A 23,521-nucleotide genomic window follows, 5' to 3' on the forward strand; every position below is an offset into this window, starting at 1 on the left:
GATTTTTGAATAATGTGACTGCACTGCCAAATATTGTCTATTCAAAAAAAAATGTTTAAAAGCTTTAAATGGCTAGGATTATAGGTTCCCTCCCTGTGTGCACATGCTAAAGTAGCAGGAATTCCGAATATGCTCACGAGCACCTCTTACTGGGTACCTAGGAACCCAGAAGAGACAGCATGAATAGAAAAAGGTGCACATGACCACCAGCAGCAGAAAGGCAACTCAAGATGCACACTATCCTGTGTGTGCACAAGCCCATCCTCAATCAATTCACACCAACTACATATTAGGCACAGAGGTGCTGGGGATACTGAGAAAATGTAAAGCAACCTGTTCCTTTCAGGGAGCTCACAGCAAGTGCAAGGAACACGCTTCGGCCCTACTGCCTGTGACCTTCCAAGTACAAATGTGATGAAGTAACTTCTGTGCTCAGGAAAACTTCAATGGCTCCCTATTACCTGAGCTGAGGAGTAAATCCAAACTTCTGAACAAGGGCCACCAATGGGCCGAACCGTGCCTGCCAGTCCAGACTCATCTTCCCTCACTTCCTTCCTTACTCCCCACCCCCACCCCACTTTGGTAACATGGAGCCACTTATCACATCACCCACCTGCACATCTCTGTCCTTTACACATGTCCTCTCTGCCTGGCCAATGCCCCTCAGGCCTCAGGGTCCAGCCCAGACTTCTCCATTTTCAAATAAACTGTCCCTAATACTCCCAGGAGAATTATGCTCCCCTCCCTGACTCTTGAAGTGTACCTCCTACACACAGGAGTGGCAGTGACACTGTCACCTCCCTAAGGACTCTTGGCTCCGCGATGGCAGAATCTTCGCCTTTTCATCTTTTATCCTACCTAGCCCCAAGAACAGTGCTTGGCAGGGAGCAAATGCTCGGTCTGAGTCTGGTTGAATGAATAAACAAGAGAAATAGAGAGGTAGACAGAAAGGAGGCAGGAAGAAGGGCTGAGGACAACGTTTGGAGCAGGTGGCGACTGTGTGATATGGGAGGCAGTGGTTCAAGAAGGGGGAAGGAGAAGACCTGGGGGTGGGCGGGAGCATGAACGGAAGCAGGCAGGCACAGAGAGAGGATGTTCTGGAACCTCAGGTAGGTGGTTTGCGTTGGGGGTAGGCAGGGCAGGGCCCAAACAAGGAACAGAGGGGGTCCAGGACAAAGGCTGGTCAGGCTTTGGGGGAGCCCAGCATGCCATGCTAGGCAGCCTAGACTTTAGGTGGGCACCATGGAAGGATTTTAAGTAAGGGAGCCCCATGGTCGGCTCTGTGTCTGAAGACAACAATCAGTGGTAGCTCTGAGGAAAGGGAGCGGACAGGAGACCAGACAAGAGGCTGAGGTCCAAGCTAGGACCCGTATAACCACTCAGGAGTCTGAGCTAAAGCCAAAGAGCAGTGAAGTATGAGAGGGGACTTGGGAGCAAATGCAGGGGTAAAACTGCTGGGACTTCGATATGGGGAACAAGGCAAGGGAGAAGTGGCCATGGTGGGTTTCTGTCCGGACACACATGCTTGTATTCTCCCTCTCCTCCGGAGACAATGTAAACCACCCATGGGAGTCCGGGGTGTTTCGTAAAATAGTGGATGATCACCAACAGGTCTTGGGAAGACAACCCCCAGGTGTTCAAATAACGTGCTAGAAATCACACAAAGGCAAATCTCAATGCATCTGTTTCTAAGGGTCTGCAAAAGTTTAGAGATGGAAGGCATGCGACAGATCAGCTACTCCTCATTCTCCCAAGCACATTTCAAAGAATTATTTACTGACACCGCTGTGGGGTACTCCTTGACACGATATGGGTATACTCTAGTATACAGTGAGTGCTCGATAACTTAGAGCAAATGAAATGCTACCTACAGGCCATGCCTACCTTCCTCTGTCCACCAGTGAACCCCTACATGTCTGTCCCCACCTCACCTATACCTAGAAAAGCCTCTACAAAAAAAAAATGCTCCCCCTCCCTCCATCTCCTCTGAACACAGGAACAGCACCAGCTTCCTTAGATAAGGCCACAGTACTTGAGTGCAAACCTCTTCGTGGCTTATTTAACTAAAAAAAAAAAAAAAAAAAAAAAAAAAAAAGTGGAGAAAAAGATGTTCCATCTAGCTGAGGCCCTCCCTACTTTTTAAAAAATTGGAAATCACATTAGGTGCAAAAAAAATACCTTTTAAATAAGTTCAAAGGACATGTCAGTGATAATGCAAAGGCAACACAAGACAAACAATGATATTCATATTCAAGAGCAACATCACATCAATGCATGCCTCAGGGTTACAATAAGGTCTAAAGAAAAGCTGTTCCTCTCTCCTAGCTTTAGCTGTCCTTGCCTGCCCACCCCCCCCCTCCCCCCCACAACTGCCTTGTAGCTTGCCTGTGTCACATAACATGCCTGGGGAAAGAGAACTGGGAGAGGAGAGACCCTGCAGTGCCAGCAGCCTCTGAATTGACATCAGCGTGGGGGTCCTGGTCCCTCCTCCAGGTTGGAAGGAGACTGAAATTTTGGGGAGGGAGCAGTTCTCACATGGATCAGTGCCACAGCCTCCTGACCAGACTCTTCATTTCCAGTCTCACCCAGAGCATCCTATCACACTAGCCTGCTGAGTACCCCAGTGCTTCATGCCAGCCCCAGCTGTGCATTCACAGGGACAAGCGGATCCCCTTGCCTAGTGTCCTCTCACATCCTCTTCTCTCCCTGGCCTCACCCAGCATGCACTTACCCCTATTCTGGGCAAGGAGCCCCTCCTCCATGTTCCCAGAGTATCCTCTCCAGCAGACCACTACCTAGTGAACACCACTGTGTGCCAAACACAGAAGACAAATATGGCGGCTCAACTGGAATACTCATCATCAAGAGACTGTACTTGTTTCCCGTCATCTGTCTCCCTTATTAGATGGTAAGGTTCTTCCTTGTAATTGGGCAGCATGTCTTTCCCCTGTTTTGCCAGCATCTAGAACAATGACTCACAAAAAGCTCTTTAATCAAGGTTTGTAGAAAGAGGAGGCAAGAGATCGGAATCAGCTTAGTCTGGACACACATCTATCGGGCCATGTGAGCAAACAACCCAAATGGTGAGACTGAGAAGCCAGCAACATTGGTCAAGTTACACCTGGCCACAGCTATACGCTAAAGGTCGTGTAAGTGGCCACTGATAATCTGACAAGGCACAGTTGTCAGGCCTAGAATATGCTGGACCCACGAGACTCCAGGAACAGTGGCTGAGCAGCATCTCATTTTCTTCGTTTGGAAGCTCCAAAACGGACCACAGTAGAGCAAGTCATGCCAAGAACTATGTCAGCTGGCTTCCATTACACATTTCAGAATTTTGCACAGAGATGTATTTACTGAATGATTAGAAAAAGAAGAAAATTGAACGGCAGGTGGTTGAATAGTGTTGAATGAAGGGATTTCCCAGACTAGACGATAAGAATGTCAGCAAAGTTTCTTCCGCATTTCTTGGGTAAGAAAGTACACTGTACAATGGACCGACTTTGCCTTTTATTTCAGGGCTACAAAAAAATCTGTGACTGGCCAGAAATGTCTGGGGCTGAATCATTCTGGATATCCAGTTTCCATATTGCTGAAGATTTAGGTACTGAAACTGCAACATTAATCACTGTGGACAGAAATGTTCCTACACACGTGAGCATCCTACATACCTTTCACTTTCCCTGCAGATAATCATTATGATCGAGTACCATCTGGTGCTAGTCTATCATGGTAACCTCAAAATCTATACAAGTTGTCTGTGCATCTGTGCGTATACTAAGGGACACCAAGTACACATGTTTGCTTTTTTTTTTTTATTTCTTATGACTTTAAGTTTGTTTTGTTGTTGTTGTTGTTGTTTTGGGTTTTTTTTTCTGAGAGAGGGAGAGAGAGAGAAGCAAGCAGGGGAGGGACAGAGAGAGGGGGAGAGAGAGACTCGGAGACTCGGAAGCATGCTCTGCACTGTCAGCAGAGCCCAATGTGGGGCTTGAACTCACGAACTGTGAGATCATGACCTGAGTCGAAATCAAGAGTTGGACGCTTAACTGGCTGAGCCATCCAGGCACCCCATTTCTTATGACTCTTAAGTGTTTAGGAATGGGGTAGTCCTCCCAAACATCAGCTACCCCAGCCACTTCTCCCGTTCTAACTTAATCTTCCTTCTGTAATCTTGGGAATGAGATAACCAAGCCTCATAGAGCTGTATGAAAAGTAAGCGCTGGTGGGCTTTGAGTAGAGGTCAAAGCCCAAGCAACTAGCCTAGGTGTGGTGTCAGGACACAGGTCTGGGGCCATCACTGGGCTGCTCCGGGACCTCCCCTGCATCCTGTTTCTCAGCTATGCTCCAAACAGATGAGGCAGCTGCAAAGGGGGTTTCTGCAGAGTTAAGGTGTCACTCCAGCGCTGTTCAAGCGTAGGAAGGACAACAGGCAGCAGGTATTGAGCTCCTGTACCACACCTTCTTCTAGGTGCTCTATTTATGTCAACCTTTCTGACATCTTTTATATCAATGCTTCTAATCCTCCCAACAACTTTACGGCATATTTTTACTGATGAGGAAACGGCAGCACAGAGAGGTTAGATCCTTTACCAAGATGACAAGGTAAACCAGAGTTCAAAGTCAGGCGGACTGGTAGTAGGGCCCTGACCTTAGCCACCGTGATCCAGGGCCTCTAATGGTTCCCCCACAGAACCACAGCATGAACCACTGCTTACTACTATGAAAGCCCTCAGAAAGGAACATGTGCACCTACGTGGTCCAACAGAACTTTCTGCGGTGGTGGCAACACTCTATCTATAGCTGTGCTCCTGAGACGTCGAACGTGCCTAGTGTGACTAAGGAACCGAATTTTTAATTTCACTTCATTCTACTGCACTAGAAAAGCCAAACGTGGCTAGTGGCCACCTGCTGGATGCCACAGGTGTGGACTACTTTTGGTGAGCCAAACACTGTGATACTTCAAATATGAGATGTGACGGGTAACTCCTACTTGAAGCTAGGCGTCAGAACAAGGTCATTAAGCACTGCCTCGTCCCTCTCTACCTCTTCCTCACTCTTATAATTTTGAGGAAGAAAGCCTGCTATTTGGTCAGAGTGATGGAAGATGCTTCAGAAGTAGTGGTTGTTGGGGCATCTGGGTGGCTCAGTCGGTTGAGCCTCCAACTTTGGCTCAGGTCATGAACTCACGGTTCAGGGGTTCAGGCCCCGCGTCAGGCTCTGTGCTGACAGCTCAGAGCCTGGCGCCTGCTTCGAATTCTGTGTCTCCCTGTCCTCTGCCCCTCCCCTGCTCGTGTTCTGTCTGTCTGTCTCTCTCTCTCTCTCAAAAGTAAATTAACATTAAAAAAAGAAGAAGAAGAAGAAGTGGTTGTAGTCAGTCAGGCAAAGCCCTGAGAACACTCTTGAGGGCAGAGGGGATAAGAATGGTAGGTCATGGGTCAGACACTACTGATCTGAAAAAAGAAAAGAAAAAAGCCACAGAGGAGTGTAATGTGTACACGACAAGCACATCACTGAATAGGAAAATCTGCTCCAGCCCAGGGCCCCAGATCACACTCCGAAGACCAGGATGATAAAACGCACACAGCAGAGCAGGAGACACGGGCCATTCTTCTTGCTCTGCCTCAACACCCTGATCGGCCTTAGAGAGGCCACAGGGCCTTTGGCTTGAAAGTCACAAACAAAGCCTAGCCTCTCCCATGACTCCAGACAGTTCCTTTCTAATGTAAGGATTTTCTCCTTTTCCAAAGCTGGTTCCACTAAGCTGGACTCTGCATCAAACCCAAATTTAGGCTAGAACCTGATTTCGATGCAAAGAAGAAAGGAAACAAAGATGAGAAGTTGAGACCACTTAACCCGATGGAGGCACAACTTTATTCTGACTAACCCCGAAATCTATATGGCTGGGGGAGAAGAGGGGGAAGGAAGGTGCCCCCTTTCCTCCCCTCCCAATTTCTGACTGACAACTTAAGTTGTCTACACATCCCCAGCCCTGTTGTACATAACCACATTAAACAGGCATGACTGAGCCACAAACAAGAGACAGCCCGGGAAGCAATGGGGCCCAGAGAGCTGAGCAGCTTGCATGGGCCATGCAGCTATTTAGTGGCAGGACCCAAGGGAGAATCCAGGCCTGAGGACAGCTCAAGCCTCGAGGACTCTGGAAGAGGAACGTGTGTTCACACTTCATGCCAAACCAGAGAGCAAACTGCAATTAAAAAAAAAAAAAGGAAAAGAAAGCAGCTATCAACCATCCCTTTCCACCTTCCAGGCCAACAGTCACAAAATCCATACAAACAAGTGTGTCCTTGCCCAACGAGGTCAAAAGTTGATCCAGTACAAAGTCATGCTACACACCAAACACACTCTCAACTCCAGAAGTGTTGGGTCTAAAAAGTGCAATTCTGCTCCAAGTTCCAAGGAATTCTCAGCAGGAAACCAGGCATTGTGAAGCAGGCCTGGTGATTTCCTGCAGGGCTCCAGGCATTGCTGGAGGGGAGGCCTGCTTACCCTGGAATTGCTCCTCCAGGTCAGGAACCCCCAGCCTGCTCTTAACATTCAGGAAAGGAGCCCATAATACATCCCTGGTACCTTTAAACCTAAAGCCACATTCTCACAGACTCGCAACACTATCTTTTGGCAGATCCCACCCTATACCAGGCACAAACACACTTGTTGACAAGCCAGTGTGATCCTGGACATTCCTCAAAGCAAGCAGCTGGGGGAGAGGTAGGCTGTAAAAATCACCTCTCTATCCTTTGTCTTGAAGTAGGACACACCCTTCTGTCTCCCCAAAAGCCACAGAAATCTTCAGAATACTGGTGGGTCACTACAAAGTCTCTTTTAAAAACTCTCTGCAGAGATTATCTACACATTTATGATAAAAATGAAGGAACAAACTGATAATAATACTCGGCCCTGGGGCGCCCGGCTGGCTCAGTCAGTGGAGCACGCAACTCCTGATCTCCAGGTCATGAGTTTAAGCCCCATGTTGGGCATAGAACCTACTTAAAAAAATAAAACGAATAAATTAAGTAAAAAAGGAAATGCTCTGCTCTTATAAAATTCAGGAGCTTTATTAAGAAATCTTCTCCCTACTGCAAAGACAGGGCAACTGAGGCTCAGAGTCGTAAGTCCTTTTCACCCCAGGTGTGATCATCACCTCCACTAACCCAAAAGGTACATTTCAGATCATGTTGGAGTTTTATGGTAAAAATCTTAAGAAATCATATGGAAGAGCTCTCCTAATCTCAATCAATAAAGACCTCCTGGTGTTAGAAATCACATCTGTGGCACGTGCACATGGACATGTGCATACACGCGCACATACACACACACACACACAAAGCCTTTGGTCAGTTCACTTATTCACAAAGCTGTAAAGTTTAAGAGCACCAGCTGTGCCTCACAAGGTATCTAGAAATGACCACCACTCTTGTCCCCTAACTACTGACAACTCCACACTCAGGGTGTCGGGTCTACATTTAAGAAACCACCCCCTTCCACCAACAGCAGTGGCTTAAGGTTGAGGCCCAACAGTCTGCCTATAAGCTGCACCTGCCATTTACATCAAGTTCAAGGCCTGACTCCCCTCCACAAATAGCTTACCAGCTTTAAGCTACCACACAGCGACCTCTCTGAGGACAAGGACCCCACTTTATTCATCTGCGTTCCCAGAACTCAACACAGGAACACGGCAGGAACTCAATAAACAGTTGCCAAACTAATGAACATAGCACACTTAAGAAAGATGTATCAATTGCAAGGCTTCTACACATACCGTGGCACTCAAAGGTAGCATCGAGAATTCCAGGGGGCAAATAAACGCGTAGAAAATTCCCTAGACTTGAGTCAGAAGATGTATGCTCAAGCCCCACATTTGCCAAAACTTCCCTCTACTGTCCTGGGCAAATCTCCCAACCTCTGGGAGTCTATTATCCTCTTCTATAGACATAGTAGATGACTTCTAGGTTTCCCTCTAATCCTTAATCTTGGGAAATGTGAAGAAAAGATATGCCCTTGATCTATGACCACAATATTAACTTGACCATAAGGGCAATGAAAATACAACAGCCAGAGGAAACTATTCTTCCACAGATGCTGGCTAATAACAGGCAGGAACTTTCACAGTAGGTAAAGCCCCTGCCCATTCACCTATGTTCCCATGTGATACACACATTTGGGTCATCCTCTGTCATCTCTTTCAGGGAGATGCAAATCTCAATGACTGTTCCAGGCAGAAAAGCCTCCAAGTGGAACAATGACCTGCAGACATTACTTCCAGGTAATAAACAGATTCCACTCAGACAAAGAAAAATAAAGCAGCCTGTGGCTACATTCCATAGACTCCTCGTTCATGGAAGCATTAGGGCTGAGCTCTAAATGTGAGCCAGACGTTGCTGAATTCTTATTTTGGCTCCAACTCTGACTAGGAGGGAATGGTCCTTGGCCAAGTCTCTCCTCTGGAAGCCAGGCTCTGGATGGGTATGACAACCCCCATAAACCATCCAGATTACAGGGTGAGGCTAGTAAAGCATTTTGCAGATGTCAAGTGTTGCCAACCCATCCAGACAAATGAGGAAAGCCGTCAAGAGGCAACGTGGCTCAGGCGGAGAGCCACAGAGCAGCGCCTCACCTAACCCTAAGCTCCCACAAACTCACCAGTGGGCTCCAGGGGCCTCAGAGCACCCTCCCCCACCCGCCTCCAATCTGCCTCCACTTCCTCTGTTGAAAAGCAAAGAAAGCTGTGTGAACCTGCACTGGCCAGAAGAGCTGCCTGCAAAGCTCTTTAAACCACACAGTGAACTTGCACCATCAACCAGCTGTGACTAGGTTGAGTTGGGTTCTCCTCTACTGTGGGCCATTTGAGACAGCGGAGGTAAATCAAGGCAAAGCAATAGACTGTGTAAAAGATAAAGGTCTGCTTGTGAAATAAGAAGGGCTGTGTCAGGAGCCATGTTAGTAGTTTTACTGTTTTCTTTTCCTCTTTTTTTTTTCCCTTTCTTTAACCATTAGGTACCAACGGATACCAGATACACAGCGCTGGATGAAAAGGTTAAGAGATAGTATCAGTGCAATTTCCCACCAAAGACTGCTAATAGTGCTCTCGCTGATTAGAAAGCACTTCTGGAGTTTGGGAACTCTAATCCGGTCTTATCAACCCTCTGGCTTCGTCATTTATCAGGGTGGGAACGGGAGGTACATCAGCTATGCCACAGAGTGATTTCTGGGGCCCCTGCCCACGACAAAGCAGATCAAAAGGGAGCTCATGCCTGCCAGAGTGAAGTTTTCACCATAGCAACACGTGTGCTCTACAAACAGTCAGGACTGAGGCGCTCTGTTGTGACTGGTCTGGACAGTGCCCCCGAGAAACGAGCAACTGAGGGCTCAGAAAACGGAGTGAGCAAGAGAAAAGGGGCACCTATTTAGCTCACGGGGCAGTCTCCTCATGGTTTTTACTCCTTCACCGGCTGACAGTGGCCGCACAGAGACCCCACAGCCCGTGTTCTAACGAGACAGATGTCAGAGAGAAAACAGACGTTCTCCAAAGAACGCCGTACCACAGGCTCCCTGGGGAAAAAGAGGGACCCAGGGTAGAGCAATCATCCCCTTTGGTGAGCAAATGGCCAGCACTGGAAAACTTGGGGGCAAGGTCTCATCGCAAAACATGTCAGATCTAAAATGAAATGCAGCCCCCGTGCCCAACAAGCCAGTCTGATGGTGGAAGATGTACTCACAGACCCAACAATGAAGCCAAGAGCAGCAGTGATGGGCGTGTTTGTTGAGACCATCGACTAAGTGCCCATGTGCCAGGCAGAGTGCCGGGCATTTTTACAGGTATCAGTCTTCATCCTGAGGTAAGGGTTAAAAACTCACTAACTGATCAACACCCCCTTTCCGGAGAGCACATTTTTGCCAAGGGAAGAAATAGGGATAGCTGATTCACCATTATGTCCCATAGGATACAGTTACACTTGAGGCTTGACCAGGAGAGAAACTAGCTCCAAATTTCTGCTCTGTTGCTCAGATCACTGAGCAATGTGTGTGGAAATCCAACCACAGAATGAGAGCACCCAAGAGAATAAGTGACCCTTCTCAGTTTCCCTTGACTAATTTCTCTAGAACACCACTAAACGACTAAGTCAGAGGCCAGTGAGGATGATGTATAAAGTCAAAAGCTACAAAAGCTGGCAAAGAGACATCTTCAAAAGCACCCCGAAGGTAGTCCAAGAAACAACATCTGTCCACAGACGCACGCCTGTGCCGTTTACATACCTCTTCACAGAAATACAACAGAAGCAGAACTGTTTCACAAGGCTAATAATCAGACAGGACCAGCAGCCTCACGCAGGTCATAATGCCTACAGGTGCGTCTGGGAGGGTGTGAGCTGGAGCCACGGAACCTGTGTGTTAACAGGACTGCCATTGTACGGGCTGCAGGCACATCATTCTGACAAGTCAATCACGGTGTCCGGAACAGGGAAGAAGGCAGCTCTTCCACATCTACCTCCAAAAGAAGCAAAACCAGCCGCTACCAGAAAAGTTCTCTGGGTCCTAAACCCTCAAGTCATCACAGACCAAACAGGAACCGAACCTACAAATGACAGGCCTAGAGTTCTAGAAACATTTCCATGCTACAGAGCCCGCAGGGCCTGCGAATGAGCTTTAAAACCAACAAAAAAGTTTCTGTTTCAAAATGACATTTTAGAGGTAATGTATAATTGCTTCCTCTCTGTTCGATGCTCCCCCCCACACCCTCCACTTTTTCTCATTCTCCATTCACTAATGAGAGAGTTTTCCTCTTCCCCTGCCTGTTTCAGTTTGAAACGTGGCACTGAACGGGACACTGGAAAGCAAAGGGAAAGGGGAGGGGCAGGCAGCTTTCAAATCTGACGCACACACACACACCCCCGGCTGGCCGCCCACACCCTGAAGGGGAGTCAGACTGGACTCCACCAAAGACAGGACTGCAGGACCAAACCGTGGGGTAGAAAACTCCCACTTGCACCAACTCCCCCAAAAGCCAGAGTTAAGAAAGAGAGAGCTGGAAGGGAAGGAGGGGGAAAATAAAGCTCCACATTCCTGACATTTTTTAGCCAAGTGCTGTGGCTGCACAGAACAGCTCTATTCCAAACAGCATTGCAGAATGGAAAGGAAACCTGGGTTCAGGGCAAAGAACCCACCCCTGCCTTGGAAATGGGAGAAGGAATTTTAGGACGGCCCAAAACTAAACCAAAAGGAGGAGGGAGGGGCACCCCTTCATGTGTGTTCCCAAAGGAAGGGATCCCGAGGGAGGAAATTTGGAGTCATCATCTCCCAGGAGACAGAACTCAAGTCCTAGGATCCCTGAGGGGGAAATGAAAGCCCCTCTAAATGCTGGTGAGCTGAGGGTGAGTTGGGGAAGGGGCAAGGTGAGATGGAGGCCTGTTGGGATGCGAGGGGCTGTGGCTGCCTGGGGTGGGGACAGTGGGGTCCAGCTCATTGGCAGAAGCTGGGCAGGGGACCCCAGAGGGAGGAGCGGCCAGGAGAGTCACTCTTTGTGGGAAGAATCATAACTGTGTTTTCCTGACTCAGCTTCTGAATGAAGGAATCCTAGCCCTGCCCCAAGTCAGAAACCCAAGAGCCTGACATCCTCTCTCCCTGTGTCCCCCTTTCCCTTCCCCCTCCTTCTGTCCTCACTTCTACGAAAAAGCGTGTTAAGTGCTGGACTGCCCCGCTCATATGCACCCTACATATACACCAGTCCTCCAGGGGAGAACCCAGAACCCTAAGTAATATCTATTAAGTCCTATGCTGGGTTATGTGGTGCCACCCCTTGGCTTTACTCCAAATGTGAAGTGTTCCTCTGGTGTTCCTCTGAGGTCCTTTGGGAGTAACTGAGCTCTTTCTGCTCTCATTCGGTAGGGAGAGCAGAGCTCCAAAAATCTGACTGTCTCTCCTATCTCTGTGGAGTCAGTTGTTAGGTATAGACAACAAGAACCTTTGTGCCTAACACAGCAGAACACATGTCCTTCACAAGGGAAGTTTAGGCATGACCCTCTCACATACCAGCATACATCACCAATATCACAAGGTACCTCCGGTGCCCTATAAGCCCAACTGCTGTAGGTCTAAGCTTCTGTAGGGAGAGGGTGGTGGCAAGAGGGAGTCCGCAGGCATTTCACAGCCAGGGCCTTCTCCATGCTCCCCAGTCCAGTCCCAAGAGGGGAAATCAGGGAAGGCATTTTTGTTGTTATTTCTTCTACCCTGGACCTTTCTCTTCTGTCAGGTAGTGGGATTAAGGGCTCCTCACACTTTTCAACTCCCACAAAACTCCAGGTTTAATGCGTAGGACTTTCCAGAAGACTAAAGGCAGGAGAGGGAAGGAGATACCAAACTCAAACCCTAAGCAGCTCTTTCAAGCAAAGATAAAACCCACAGAGCCACAAACCTTAGCAAATGCCTGAAACACAGCAAAGAGGGCCATAAGACTATGCAAGAGGCTCTGCTGGCTGTATAGCATGTGGCTCTGAGGTCTCCAGCTGTCACATGTGTCTTTCCAACCACACCCTCCAAGACTGGTGACACTGCACACTCAGAGGCCTCTTAGAATGGAGGACAGCAAATAGATACTGAGGGTATTGGCTGGACAAAACAAAATTCTCTCTTATTTCATTAAGCTAGTAGTATGATCAATAACAACAGGCCTTCAGGAACAAGCGATTTGTCACATTTGTAGAATCTCTTCTGGCTTTTATCGTTTATATGATCTTGGTTAAACCTTATAATAACTAACCTTGTGAGGAAGACAGGTTTTACAAACCTCTTTAATGATGGGGAAACTGAGGCTGCAGTCAATTTTTCAGTCCGACTAGTGACAGAGCAGAGACTGGGACCCAGGGATGACCCTGGCTTGACAAAGTCAGGGTCAATATACCATGAGAGCTGGGGGGTGGGGGTGGGGGGTAGGAGAGGAAGAAGGGAGGGAGGGAGGAGCTGAAATGGAGAAGCACTACCAAAAGCTGGAGTACAGACCCCAATCCTGATCCCAGGTTTATCTCCTACAGACCCTGAAGCCCAGCCAAGGACACATTCACACATCCAACCCTGACTCACCACCACAAGAATGTCCCCAGCCTGAGGGCAGCTTCACCGGCCAAGGAGAACCCTTGCCATCCTTAGAGAGGAGACAGAGGGACACAGAGGGAGAAATCAGCCACACTAGGAACCCTTCATCTCCGAAGCAGTTCATAAATGATTACAGCTTCCTATCCCATCCCTGAGAATGCAGATAAGCAATCCTACCCAGCAGGAAGGACCCGGTGAGAGTGAGGGGAGTGTCACTCACACGTAATCTCACTCCTGAGACAAGATACACCACAGCAAGCCCTAGACTCACTTTCCTCCAGTTCCTCCCACTTTGAATATAACATTTGTCTCCCTCTCCAGAGCACAGTCAGTCGTTCCCTGGACCCCCTCGGATTCTGACCCCCAGGAGGCTCACTAACACACTAACACTCTCTGCTTGGTGAGGCCTGCACCAGTGCACTGCTGTCCCTGGTAGGACCCCATCCTCGTCCCCCACCCCCACAGCTCTGAGAGAAACACCTTTCCCCTAAAGCAGAGAGTATTTCCATCTCTCTCCCTGTCCCTGTAATGGGTGAGAAGCTCTGGGTCCACTACAGATGGCTCTAAAGGAACAGTCCACAGGGTCATAAAGGGTATATGGAACCTGGCCTTTTAGGCAAGGGCAAAAGAAGGCGGGGGGGGGGGGGGGGGGGGGGGTGGGGGGGGCGAGGAGGATGGCAGAAGGGCACTTCTGGGATGGGGCCAGGGCCACACGTGAACACCCTGAGCACGTTCCAGAGGTGAGGATGCAAAAGACCCGGAAAATCAGATGGGAGGGTGGAAAAGAGTCAGGGTCCCTCCCACTGGAAAAGCCCAGAGAAGCTGGCAGCCACCGCTCGGGAGGGGGAGAGTTGTGCAATGACTGCGGGTCTGGGAGTCTCCGGGCTTGGCTCCCGGACACCAGAAAGGAAACCCCACTGGTCGGGCCAGGGTGGCAGCGCTGCGGTTGGTTCGAAGCCAGGCTTAGGATCCAGGGCTGCAGAGAGCGCTGCAAGATAGGGTGGGTGCTCCAGGGGGCGGCAGAGCAGGGCACGGCTGCCACGGCGCATTGCTGAGGGTGGCGTCCGGGCTGACCCGGAGGCCAAGGGGCGTAGAGTGCACAAAGCCGGGGCGCAGAGAGCGTACATGGCAGCCAGGTTCCCCAGCTCAGACGAGTACCCGCGGAACCTGCAGGGCTACGCCGGCCGACGCACGAGAGGGGGCACCCCCTCCCCAGTCTCGCTCACCTCGAACATAAGCCCGATGAGGACGCAGAGCACCAGGCAGAAGCCGATGTCCGCATGGTTGTGGATGACGAACTCCTGGCTGAAGAGCGGGTAACTTTTCGTCCTCCTGCGGAAAGCCATGGCAGCGGGCGCGCAGCGGCCGGCGGGGCCCGCACCCTGCGCTCTCGAGCCGCCGCGCAAACTTCTCCAGCCCCGGCCCGGTCCGCCCGCCGGCCCGCTGCCCGCTCGCCCTCCCGCCCGCCGGCCTAGCGCCGAACAACTTCTGGGGCCCGCCCCCTTCCTCCGCCCGCCCCCGCCCCCGCCCCCTCCGCCCGGAACCGCCCCCGACCGCAGCCCCCTCCCCACCCGCGGCCCGCACTCGGCGCTCAGGGCTCGCTGCGGCCCCGCCCCCCGCGCGCTTAACCCTCTCGCCGCCGGGACGCGCGGGGCGGGGTGGGGCCGGCCCGGCGCGCGGGGCGACCAACGCGGCCAGGTCCCCCTGGCCCCGCGCCCTCGTCCCGGCCCGCCGCTGCGGCGCCCCAGTGCATGCTCTCTGCTGCGGCCCGGCCGCCTCCCGCGCCCAGAGAGCAGGCCGCGGGGGGCGCTGACGCCCAGCCTTGCCGGGACAGGAAGTGGGCCCGGGTTTCCCACTTCTCGGCGCCCGCTCCTTCCTCCGCGGGAGGGGAAGGGCCAGGGAGGCCGCGGCCGGGCCGAGGGGTGGGCCAGGCAGCCGGATACTCCCGGGGTTGCAGGGCTGAGAGCGGCTCAGGTCCGGTGGAGGGAGGGGAACTGCAGGCCGGCCTTCTCGCTGGCCGCAGCGCCTGCACGGATGATCAATGAATGGACGGTCAACCAAGTATTTATTGAGAGCTCGCAGTGGCTTAAGCACGTTTCAGATCGCTGGGAATATGCAGCAAACAAAAAAAGACCTGGCCCTGGGGAGCTTGGATTCCAATGAGGGGAGTGCATGGATGGGTGCAGTTTTGCTAACTTCTCTGAGAGACGTTTGTGCTATTATAAATTAGTTTTACACGTCTTATCCAAAGTCTACCTTCAATATTAATTGACCTGAAGAATAAACACTGAAGAAGAAAGAAAGAAGGCACCTTTTCGTGGAAAATTTTTGTTTAATATTAAAAAGTACTCCTGGGAAGGACAAAAGGTATTTTTAATAAGTTAATTTATATAGGCAAATATTGGATTTATTCCTACCAGTGATGAAGGAGTCAACTAATCACTCTCTAGATGTGCAAAAATATAAAATGAACAAAGAACTATTTAATTTCCATTCCTTTTTCATGAGGTCCACAGTTATTTCACTAAGTGAATAGGGTTTCTTAAATATGGCACAATGTATGAAATGTGATTGAGACTAGGCTTGTCTTGACTTCCTAGATAATCTGTAGTTTCTTCACTCAGTATTTAGCACACAGTCTTTGGTCTTTAGTTTCTTTATCTGACTTCAGGAAATGGGAAAGTAATGGCTATATAAGACTAAACCTCATTTAACTTCAAGGCTGACCTTTTTTTTTTTTTTAATGTTTATTTATTTTTGTGAGAGAGAGAATGAGCAGGTAGTGGGGGAGAGGGAGAGAGAGATTCCCAAGCAGGCTCCATGCTGTCAGCGCCACGCACACTGTGGGGCTGGAACTCAGGACCTGGAGATCGTCACCTAAGCTGAAATCAAGAGCCAGTTCCTTCACTGACTGAGCCACCCATGTGCTCTAAGGCTGACCTTTCTTAAAGTTGGACCTGACACATGTAAGGAATAAAAAGGTTAAGAACTCCAGAGCATCACACCTGTGAAAAGGTGTTCAAATTTTCAAACTGCTGCCACATCTATTAGGTCAACCTCTATCCAGTTGGTTTCTTTCTAGGTCAAAACTAAAATACCAGCATTTCACACGGTTCAACCTAATTCTTTCCTCCTGGTTCCCTATGACCATTTGTAGAGGATATCGTGGTGGGAATTTCTTGCAAAAGGTGGGATATTGCTAACCTCTTAACATTGTGTTCAGGCTGAAAGTCCTGGGTATAGGTATTATAACCTCTACGTTTATAAATGAGAAACCTGAAGTAAAGGGGATGGCTTAGTGCTCATACTGATGAGCCCTGAGTCCTTTCAAATGTAATTAAAGTGTTCTTTAAAAAAAAAAAAAAATTATTTTAGAGAGAGAGAGAGAGAGAGAGAGAGCATGAGTGGGGGGGAAAGCAGAGAGAGAGAGAATCTGAGGCAGGCTCCACGCTGAGCATAGAGCGCAATGCAGGACTCAAACTCACGACCCTGGGATCAAGACCTGAGCTTATTTCAAGAGTCAGACGCTTAACTGACTGAGCCATCCAGGAACCCTGACAAAGGGTTCTCCTACGCATGTTTTAGCATTTTATTACCTTGCAACCCCCCAGGGGAAGTACTAGATGCCTGTGTCAGCCATCCCAAAGTCCTAGTTTCAAAACCATCTTCAACCCCAAATGGACCCCTTCTCAGCCCCTCCCATCCAGTCACTCATAGACCCTATGAATCTCAGAACCTCAGGATCTCTCCCAACAGCCCCCACTTCCACCATTCTTCACCTGGCCCACACTAGTTACCTTGGATACCCTGCCTCCAGTATCTCCCCCTTTAATACATCATTCCATTAGAAACACCTACTGAGCACGTACTGAGTGACAAACACTGCTTGTTACCAGAGACAGAAAGATAAGATAATCCATGTGTGGTGGTTTTAAAATATGTCCTCAAGGGGCTCCTGGGTGGCTCAGTGTTAAGTGTTCCACTTCGACTCAGGTCGTGATCTTGTGGTCGGTGAGTTTGAGGACCGCATCAGGCTCTGTGCTGACACCTCAGAGCCTGGAGCCTACTTCGGATTCTGTGTCTCTCTCAATCCATACCCTCTCTTGAGTGTGGGCTGGACTTAGCGGCTCACTTCTAACAAATGGCTATGGCATATGTGATGGTGTAAGGCTCCCAAGAGTAGGTCATAAAACACATTTTGCCTTTCCCCTTTCTGTCTTGTCTTAGGTCACTAGTTCTGGGGGAAGCTGGCTGCCATGTTGTAAAGATATGCAAGCAGCTTTATGGAGAGGTCCACATGGCAAGGAACCGAGGCCTCCTGCCAACAACCAGCACTAGTTTGCCTGGCTTGCCACCTTGGAAGCAGATCCTTTAGTCCCAGTGAAGCCTTCAGATGATGACCACAGCCCCCGCTGACCTCTTGACTGGGTTTGGTGACTGCTTTAATATAAGATGTACAGGAGTTAAAGGAGTCAAAACTCTAGGCTGGGATGACATAGTGATAGGGGGACCATTAAAAACTCTATGTGGAACAACAGAGAAGGAAGGAGTGGGCATAAGAGAGCTGAAGATGGCCTCACCTTTGGACAAGCTGGGCTTGAGGAGTCATGAGACATCCCAATCGCCACTTTGACAGCTCAGATGGAAGCTGTTAGACTGGAGTTAGGGAGGGAAAATCAGAATTAAAGGTGTTTGTGGTTCATCTGCAATGGGACCGTTGAAACCACGGGGTTAAGTAAGCGGTCCAAGGAGAGTGTGCTGAGTGAGGAAAAGCCTGAGGTCGGCAGAATCCTAGGGAACCCCAAACACTGAGGGAGGAGGAGGAGGAAAAGGAAAGTGTAGGGATGGAGGAAGCCACAGCCTAGGCATTTCACAAGGAGAGGCTAGGTGAGGCAGGATGAGAATAAAAGGAAGTCCCTTGATGCAGCCATTCTGGCTTTTGAGAGCCCATTTTTAACATTGGAGAGGGCTTACCGGTGGATAGAAGATGAGAAAAGGAGGTGAGAAAGTAGTCTATTCTTTTGAGAAGTTTGGTGAGAAAAAGGGAAATGGATGGTGTCTTGGCGGATATAGAGAATTGAAGGATGGATCTTTAAATTATATATATTTTTTGAGACTGGAGCAAGAGAAGAAACAGGAGAGAGAGAGAAGGAAATACTGAAAATACTCAAACTATTAATACTAGAGATCATTGATGAAACAAAGGAGGAGACTTAGAAAACAGCCCCAACCACAGGAGGAAGAGGGAGAACTCCTCTAGTGGTTGTCTTTGCTGGAGCAAAGATGAAGAATGGGTGAATATATAGTTACATCTGGAGGTGGAGGAAATAATAACCTCTTGTGTTTCTATTGCACTTGACAGTAGCCTTGTGAGGGAGGCAAGACAGTTATTACCAACCCGTTATAGCTGTTTTGAGACACATAAATGACCAAGGGCCACATAACTAGTGGGTGGCTAACCAGGACTCAGAGCAGCTGGTCAGCACAGAGTTCCCTTTGCTGGACCATCCCGTAGCATTTCAGGCTTCATAAAGCGTGGCACTGATCAGGTGGATACCATCTGCCTCTCTCCACCTGTCCTGTTATGGCTGCTGATAATTCTGCCACACCAACTCTTAACTAAACTGGAAGAGCCCCTCTTTCCAGAACAGACCATGTGGTTCCCAATCTCTGTGTCTTTGTTCCCCTCACAAGGCCTTTGTTCCATGTCCCTTTGCCAAAGAAGTAACCACCTTAAAGATAAAGAGCATGTATCTCTTCCTTCACAAAGCTGTCTTCGGGGTACTAGGCTGGAGGCATGCATACTGTACCTTGTGCATACCTCTCAGGTAGCAGCACATTCTTCTGGAGTCAGTGTATTTTTCTGTGAGTTTTGCCCCCTTTTGGATAGTGTCACCGTTGAGGGCAGGAAACTAATCATTTGCTCTCATATTTCAACAGCACCAAGCATAGGAATCCCACATGGTATATTTTCATCAAGTGTTGGTTGAATGAATGATTGAATGAGAGATGCTGTTACCTTGGCTGGTATATATACAATCATTATCCCCCAAAAATGTATTTTCTCACATAATAAGAAGTCTTAAGTTTGTTCATTCCCAGGGGTAAATGATTCATCAAAAACTAGGATCTCACTATTTTTCCACTTTGCCACTCTGTGTTTGCTTTTGACTTGGACTTGTCCCTCATGGCTACAGAGTAGCTGCAACAGCTCCAGGCCTTCTATCCTTCATACAATAAGACCTAAAAATCAGACAAGAAGGAGAGGGCATTTTGAAGAGTAAAGAAAACTTTCCCAGAAACCCCAGACTTCTCCTACTGCCTCACTGGCTAGAATTACATCACATGCCCATTCCTAAACCAAGTCATGGGCAAGGTGAATAGAACTAACATAATTGGATTCACCTCACCAGGGAAGCATCCTCAGAGGCTTGAAGAGATTTCTCAACTCCTTTGAAGATTCTGGCTACCCCTCACCTAAATAAAATTAAAATTCTGATTGCAAGGAAAAAGGGGAGAATTGGTATGGAGCAGTCATCCAGAAAGATCTGCACAGTGATCTTTTTTCAGGGTTTCTTACTCTATATATTTTTACATCTTTGCCTCGTAGGACACACAGCACTTTTGTCCTGAACAACCCTTGCTTTCTGGTTTCTTACAGTAGGAACATGAACCTTGCAAATGTCATACGCTTAACAGTCACTGTGGAAGTGTTCGGCTGAAGGATCTCCAGCTTCACAAAGTGGACTGTCTGTTCTGGTAGTCCAGCATGTGATGTCAGACTCAATACCACCTTTCACCAAAGAATGGGGCATCTCAACCGTCAGATCTTCTTGCCACCAAGATCACAGCGTTTATTGGAATCCGTGACATACGATGGGGTCATCCCTGGTGGCAAGCACTAAGGAGTTGCATGATCTATGAAGAATTTTAAAACAATGATAAACCTCTAAATGCAATGTGATATACTAGATTGAACCCTGAAACAGAAAAAGGACATTAGTAAAAACTGCTAATATCCAGTCTGTACTTTGGTAATAGCATTGTACCAGTGTTGGCGTGCCTGGGTGGCTCAGTCAGTTAAGTATCCGATTTTGGCTCAGGTCATCATCTTATGGTTCAAGCCCTACATTGTCTCCCCTTCTTTCTCTGCCCCACCCCCACCCCCCGGTCTCTCTTGTTCTCTCAAAAAAAAAAATAAACTTAAAATAACATTGTACCAGTGTTAATTTCTGTGTTTTGATAAATGTACCATGGTTATATAACCTGGGTGAAAGAGTTGTGAGAACTCTGTATATTGTCTTTGCAACTCTCCCATAAATCTAAAATTATTTTAAAATTAAAAAAATCTAAATGACAAAAGTGCCTCAAAATCAGGTATGCTTGTTGTATTATCACCATAGCAATTCTAAACAATGTTAGTGGTAAAAATATGTCCCCCCTCAACCAAGTCTTTTGGTCTAAGTTCTAGGCTACTGTTGTCATTGTTGTTGAGTCTTAATAATACATATGTAAGTTCCAACTTAACCCATTTTTATTACTTATCTTTTAGTAAGCACTGCATTCTACATGCAGGTTAATCCTAGTAGCTCTCATACATACAGCCCATGCCTAATATGGGGTCTCAGATGCACACGTGTGGTTCAGGCACATATCCAACTGGAATCATCTGAGCTTGTTTCGAGCCCGATGGTACCTCAGAAGCTTGTGTTTGAACCACAAATTGGAAACAATTATAGCACAGTGCTTTTAGAGATGAAAAACAATGTGTTGCTTTAATTCTGTCACTCTGTGTGGCCACTAACAGCTTTTATGTGTGTTTAAAATTTAAAACAATGCAAAACGCCATTATTACTATTTGTTTCGTGTCATGTGTCATGATTATTTCTGAAAAATTTTTTCATGTCGAGGAGCAGAGAGTTAAAAATGATCAGGTATTAAATATGCTAAGTATAACAGGGCACCTGGGTTGCTCAGTCGGGGTTAAGCTCCTGACTTCAGCTCAGGGCATGATCTCACAGTTTGTGAGTTCGAGACCCGTATCAGGCTCTGTGCTGACAGCTCAGAGCCTGGAGCCTGCTTTGGATTCTGTGTCTCCCTCTCTCTCTTCCCCTCCCCCACTAGCCTAGCACTCTGTCTCTCTCTCTCTCTCTCAGAAATAAATAAACATTTTTTAAAAATATGCTAAATATGAGAGTGAGTGGAATTAAGATCCTAGGTGTTAGAAACTACCTTAAAAATCATATTGCCACTCCCTTCTGTTTAGAGACCATGAAAGTTTGAAGGCCCAGAAAGATGCTGAGGTTAATAAGGATTTGGTGAGTTGGGGCAAGGACAAGGGCCTCTCCCCTCCTGGCCAGCATCCCCGGCACAGTCTCTGTAGTCCGTACCCGCTCTTCTTTTGCAGACAGGCATAACTTAGAAAAACCGAGTCACTAGTCCAGTGTCAGCTAGTGACTCAGTGGCAGAGCAAGACATGGAAACCAGGACTCCTGACCATTCAGGGCTCTAACCACTGCCCCCTATTTCCTCTTTCCAGCTCTCATTCAGCGACAGACAGATTAATTCCAGACGACTGAAGAATGTGCCACCTGATGTATGGGAAGAGGGGAGCATTTTTTTTTTTTAAAGAGTCACAACTCAGATTGACATTAGAAAAGAGTAGATTTCAGTCAGAATTCCCGCAAGCAGAAAAACAGTTTGGGAAGTAAGGGAATGATTTCAGAACTTTATTTCCACTCAATTCTCCAATTTGTGTGTGTGTGTGTGGGGGGGGTATTGTTCATTGGAAACTATATTGGGAACTTAAATGGTGCACAAAAATTCTTATCCTTGGTTTTTTCATGTTTAGGGAGAAAGCAATAATTACTAGAGTGACCATTGTGATATAGGAGGTCATCACATTGAGGAAAAGCTCAATAGCAAGAACTCCATGGAAAGGTGTACATGAATCACTGCCTTCCCTGAGCCACTCTCTCCTACACTTTTCTAGACTGCTAGAAAGGTAGACACTATCCTGATTAAACCTAAGCACCTCCCTCTGAACCTTTGCCGCCAGTCTTTGAAATTCATCTCCTCTCTCCTTCTCAGATCACAGCCCAGGGTTCAGTGATCATTCACTTGTGACTTGTCAGGCACGGACGCTACATACAACAATTGGGATCTGTCTTTGCACAGCTTCCTACCACAATAATTGTTTAGGTGTTCACTGATACCCACTGAGCTAATAATGGACTTCCTACCGCATGCTTGGGGAGATGATGGTTGGGTGGATGGATGGATGGATGAGTGGAAGGGTAGATAGGTGTAGAGGTAGGTAGACAGATGAATAGATGGATAGGTAGATTTACGGGTAGGTAGATGGATAGATGGGTGAATGGAAGACTGGAAAGGTGAATGGTTGGATATGTGGAAGAGTGGATGGGTGGATGGATGAATTGATCAATATATAGGAATCCATACCATTCTATTTTTATATTGGCACCCAAGGCAATTCCATATTGAAGGGGCCCCAAGGGAATTCTTCCACATAGGAGATATGTTTGAGACCAAAGCTAGGTTTAGATTGGGTAGAATTTAGCCTTGGTATAGATTTTTAGGCCCTGAGAGGCAGGAATTATAGCTTTCCATCTATATGCCTTAAAAACCAGTTCATTTCCTGCCACACAGTAGGTACTACATGAATATTTGTTGCCAAGAATGAATGAATGAATGAATGAATGAATGGTTTGAGAAACAAGCTCTTTCCACTTGCTGTCTCCTTGGCAGGAATTAGCTGGTCACACTGCTGTCCCTCTTGATTCTTTGCTGATGAGATTGGGCATGGGGCAGGTCCAGAGGTTTCTCTGACTGGGCTGAATGATTCTTACTGACAAGTGCGAGTGGCCCCTTTACAGTTGGAAGTCCCAGGGCTGTGATGAGTGACCCAAAGTCTCTCCTCTCTCCTGATTCCTGGCAGGTAGCCCCTCCTCTTGATAAGATAGGAATTCCTCACTGTGTCCCACAGGTTTGTGCAAGGTGGGCAGGGTGCTGAGTGAGGACAGAGATGAGAGAAGAGGAAAGTGAGAGCAAGGAAGGAGACATGAGAGGAAGGGAGACATGGGACAGTGAAGAGAGGAGAGGGGGGAAAGCTCCGAGCGAGGTGGGCTACGGGCTGGAGTAGGACAGAGAGAAAATGGTATTTGCAGCACAATGCCTCCAGTAATAACACCATCATTGTCTTGCCTGAACAGATGTGCAAGGAGTCCATCTCATTATACAACATGAAAATGGAACACGTTTGTTTCTATCGGCCTCATCGGAAATCTTGGCAGATGCTGTCAGAAAGTGCACACTGTTTCTGAGATGTGATTTTTCAATAGCGCATACTGTACTTTTTGATTGAGGTTGGAGAAGAGAGGAAAAGGGAGTTGGTTGG

The 23,521-nt window shown here is 48.1% G+C and overlaps 1 protein-coding gene across 1 annotated transcript in view; it reads right to left on the reverse strand.

The window, feature by feature from the left end:
- TRAM2 (translocation associated membrane protein 2) overlaps positions 1-14,531 on the reverse strand; it is a 78,344-nt gene extending 63,813 nt beyond the window's left edge. Inside the window, exon 1 of the mRNA XM_042939040.1 lies at positions 14,331-14,531. Coding sequence (XP_042794974.1) covers positions 14,331-14,450 — 120 coding nt within the window. The 5' untranslated portion in view covers positions 14,451-14,531. The remainder of the gene's footprint in view (positions 1-14,330) is intronic.
- Positions 14,532-23,521: the final 8,990 nt, after the last annotated feature.

The sequence above is a fragment of the Panthera leo genome, chromosome B2, assembly GCF_018350215.1.
Source record: "Panthera leo isolate Ple1 chromosome B2, P.leo_Ple1_pat1.1, whole genome shotgun sequence".
Taxonomy (NCBI): Eukaryota; Metazoa; Chordata; class Mammalia; order Carnivora; family Felidae; genus Panthera; species Panthera leo.